The 3,270-nt window shown below is 43.0% G+C and overlaps 1 protein-coding gene across 1 annotated transcript; it reads right to left on the bottom strand.

The window, feature by feature from the left end:
- Nucleotides 1-240: 240 nt before the first annotated feature.
- Nucleotides 241-2,588, bottom strand: LOC105138981 (MATE efflux family protein 5-like). Its single transcript, XM_011045256.1, has 3 exons — nt 2,056-2,588; nt 1,473-1,928; nt 241-1,336 (listed from the first exon to the last, which is right to left on the bottom strand). The coding sequence occupies exons 1-3, from the start codon at nt 2,212-2,214 to the stop codon at nt 371-373; spliced, it is 1,581 nt and encodes a 526-aa protein (XP_011043558.1). The 5' UTR covers nt 2,215-2,588; the 3' UTR covers nt 241-370.
- Nucleotides 2,589-3,270: the final 682 nt, after the last annotated feature.

Raw genomic sequence — 3,270 nt, 5'->3', positions numbered from 1 at the left:
ATTCTATAAAAAACAACACATCATGCCTCCAATCCAAACACGCATAGTTGCCTTGGAATTTGAAGGGGGCTGCCCTTTTTCTTACGCTGCCTTCCCTTCTCCGTCTATGGTTACCCTATCCTGGCTCCAAAAATTTGAAGGAAAAAAAAACGCAAACGGCCCCAAATTAATTACGATAACGCATGATCTAATTGTGCTCACCCAATGAGACTACTGCCTCGTACTTGGAAGGAAGACAAATGAAAGTTTCATATGCCTATATATTGACGTTAAATTCAAGCCAAAAAGAAGGCTCAAATGTGAGCATAGGCTGTACTAAACACTATAATACAAAATTTAAATATATAAAACTCATGAGAAAACTAAAATACTAAGCAATAATCAACTCATCCACTAGTATGATTGATACTGATCCATCGAGCGTTTTGCTCTCTGCTTCATCCTCACTATCAGCACCAGTAAGCTCTCTGGCTCGATTTGCCTGCATTTTCCAATCTGTTCTGGTTAACACCACCACCATGACGAAAGCGCAGATAGCTTGGGCTACTAGTAAGCCGAACCAGAAGCCCAGCAAGCCCCAACCCATACCTACGCCCATTATCATAGCTATAGGCAATCCAACACCATAGAAGGAACCCAAATTTATGTTGGCACCAAGAGTAGGCCTAGCACTGCCCCTTAACACCCCACAACCGGTGGTCTGTGGGCAGTTCCCTAGCTCACAGAGCCCAACCACCGGCATTGTTGTCGCTGTCAATGACAATATGGCTTTATCGGTGGTAAAAATCTGACCCCAAGCATGCCTCGTTAATGTCATGAACAACATGGCGATAATACTCATCAAAACGGCACATAGTAATGCGATTATAGAAGACATTTTGGCTTTGTTGGGCTGGTTTGCTCCTAACTCGTTGCCAACTCGAGTTGATACGGCAAGGCTAAGGGCTGAAGGGAAGATATAGACAAGAGAAGTTGCTTGTATTAGAATTCCCATAGTGGCAACTGCCTCAGGAGCATTTGCAAGTATTCCTGAAAGAACTATCATGAGTTCATACCACCACCATTCTAAGCACACAGAGATGCAACTAGGGATGGCTAGGCTAAGAATCGGCTTCCATTCGTCGAAGCATTGGAGGGACCAACCTTGCCATGACTTTCTACAGATGCCGGAGAAGTAAAGGTAAAGCAGAAGGGCAGCAAGAAGATTCATGTCTGTTATGGCTAAAAACACAGCAATGCCTCGAATGCCCAGGCTGAAACGATAAGCAAGGATGTAACTGATAGGGACATGAAGAGCTAGTGAAAAAGCTGCACTGAGCAGGAGAGGGAGGGTTATGTTCTGGGTTTTTTGTTTTGGCTACTGCCACAGCAATGCCTCGAATGCCCAGGCTGAAACGATAAGCAAGGATGTAACTGATAGGGACATGAAGAGCTAGTGAAAAAGCTGCACTGAGCAGGAGAGGGAGGGTTATGTTCTGGGTTCTTAGGTAAATTTTGAGAGGGTTAATGAAAGATTGGAGGACTAGATCTGGTAGCGAAAATACGAGGTAAGTAGAGGCAATAGAAGAGATGGCTCGGTCTTGGCCACAGAAGATAAGGACAGGTTCAAAGTTGAGCCACAGAAGAGATATGGGTATGCATGCCAAGATGAGAATTGCTATCGTTTGCTGAAGGGTTTGGCCCATAAGAGGCCATTGCTTGGCTCCACAGGCTTGAGAGGAGATGGCCTCCATGCCCATAGCTAGACCGGAAATGACAGAGTAGCCAGTGATGTTTGCTATGCCAATGGAGAGAGACCCTCCTGCTAAAACCTCTTTCCCTAATTTCCCCATGAAAAGCATAGAAATGGCAGATTTTCCATATATAAGTAGGCCCGTGATGATCATAGGAAAAGCTATGGTACAGAGCTCTTTGATCTCCGCAACCACCTAAATGAAAGAGACACGAAGGAGAAACAAATGGAGTTTTGAGTTCTTTAATTAGTTTTAACCCCATGAAAACAACTTCAAAGAAAACAAACAAATGTATAAGAATGGCGGCGTCATTGAAACTAACCTGGGAAAGGGAAGGACGCCACGCTTGATCTTTGCAGTGAAGACAATATCCTTGCTTATCTGGTAAGACATTCTTATCACTTCCAATTAGTAAACTTGATTTTTGACAACTATAATGGCCTAAAAGAGGAATTGAAGCTGAAATCCCTTGATCATTCATTTTTCAGAAGATGAAGATTTGTCTTGGGCTCAAATGTCAACTGATGGTATTTATGAGGTGACAGTACTTTCAGGGTTTAAGTTTTGTTATCAGAGGACATTCTTTTATTAATTCCTTGTATCTCATTAACATGTGTGTGTGTGTGTAAAGCTCAGTACTCAAATATCACAGCCTCTCTGTAATATTTCTCTCACACTTCAATTTTACTCCACTCTAGCCTCTCTCTCTAATATTTATCACCAGATTAGTTAGGGTTTGGTGGTGAAGAATAGACGAGCGTCAGGAGGATAAGGATGGGAGGTGGCCATGCGGATGGCTCGTCCTTTTCTTCAAGGGTTCGTCGGGACTCTCAAACTAAACCAACCTACAAGCTTTTTTGGTTTTATCTTTTCTGGTAAATATAAATGATAGAGTGAAAGTATGTGCCTTCACTTGCAAAATTAAACAGTTGCTGGCAGCCCCTCCAAAATCCAAATGCCAAACATGAAAAGCTGTCAACCTATCATCCAAATCAATTTATGCCTGAAACACCCATTCTTTCTGCCAATTTCATATTTTCCTCCTTGCCCCACACACCATCTCATCAAAAATAAGAGAGGCCTAGGTGGGCCACACTTCATGGATCTGGTCTTCTCACCTACTATCATAAGTGGCTAGCACGTGTGTGCTGTACTTTCCACGTGCCTTTGGACAGCCATGCAATGCATGAAATCAATTGGCTTGGGTAAAAGTAAGAAGGATGTGGGTTTGGTGATTCTATATCACCTACGAAGCTTGTGGGAATCTTCGTGCAATACATGCAGAAGCGAAGTAGAAGCAAAGGCTAAGATTCCGAGCTTCAAACATCGTTCACACACGCCTGGTTTCGACTAAAAGCCACTGGCAGAGAGTGGCAGTCTGGCGCATTTGGCCATTTGCTTCAAGAATGAGGTTCTTCTTCTGATTTTCATGCTATATACAGTCTTTTTCTGTAGCCCGGCCAGCTATGCAAGAGATACCGTTTAAATTTACATTTACAGTGCATTAATGTGGTGTCAAATTTCCTTCTGAGGCAAC

This window comes from Populus euphratica, unplaced genomic scaffold (genome assembly GCF_000495115.2).
Source record: "Populus euphratica unplaced genomic scaffold, PopEup_1.0 scaffold188.1, whole genome shotgun sequence".
Classification (NCBI taxonomy): Eukaryota; Viridiplantae; Streptophyta; class Magnoliopsida; order Malpighiales; family Salicaceae; genus Populus; species Populus euphratica.
The sequence above is the reverse complement of the archived record's forward strand: the minus strand, read 5'-3'. Positions and strand labels throughout refer to the sequence as shown.

Bases quoted from the DNA above. Each gene is read 5' to 3' on its own strand.
- LOC105138981 (XM_011045256.1), bottom strand. From the start codon at position 2,214: ATGAATGATCAAGGGATTTCAGCTTCAATTCCTCTTTTAGGCCATTAT. The intron at 1,929-2,055 runs GTTAGTTTCAAT...TCTTTCATTTAG, and splicing joins GGCGTCCTTCCCTTTCCCAG to GTGGTTGCGGAGATCAAAGA. The intron at 1,337-1,472 runs ATAACCCTCCCT...AAAACCCAGAAC, and splicing joins TTTACCTAAGAACCCAGAAC to ATAACCCTCCCTCTCCTGCT.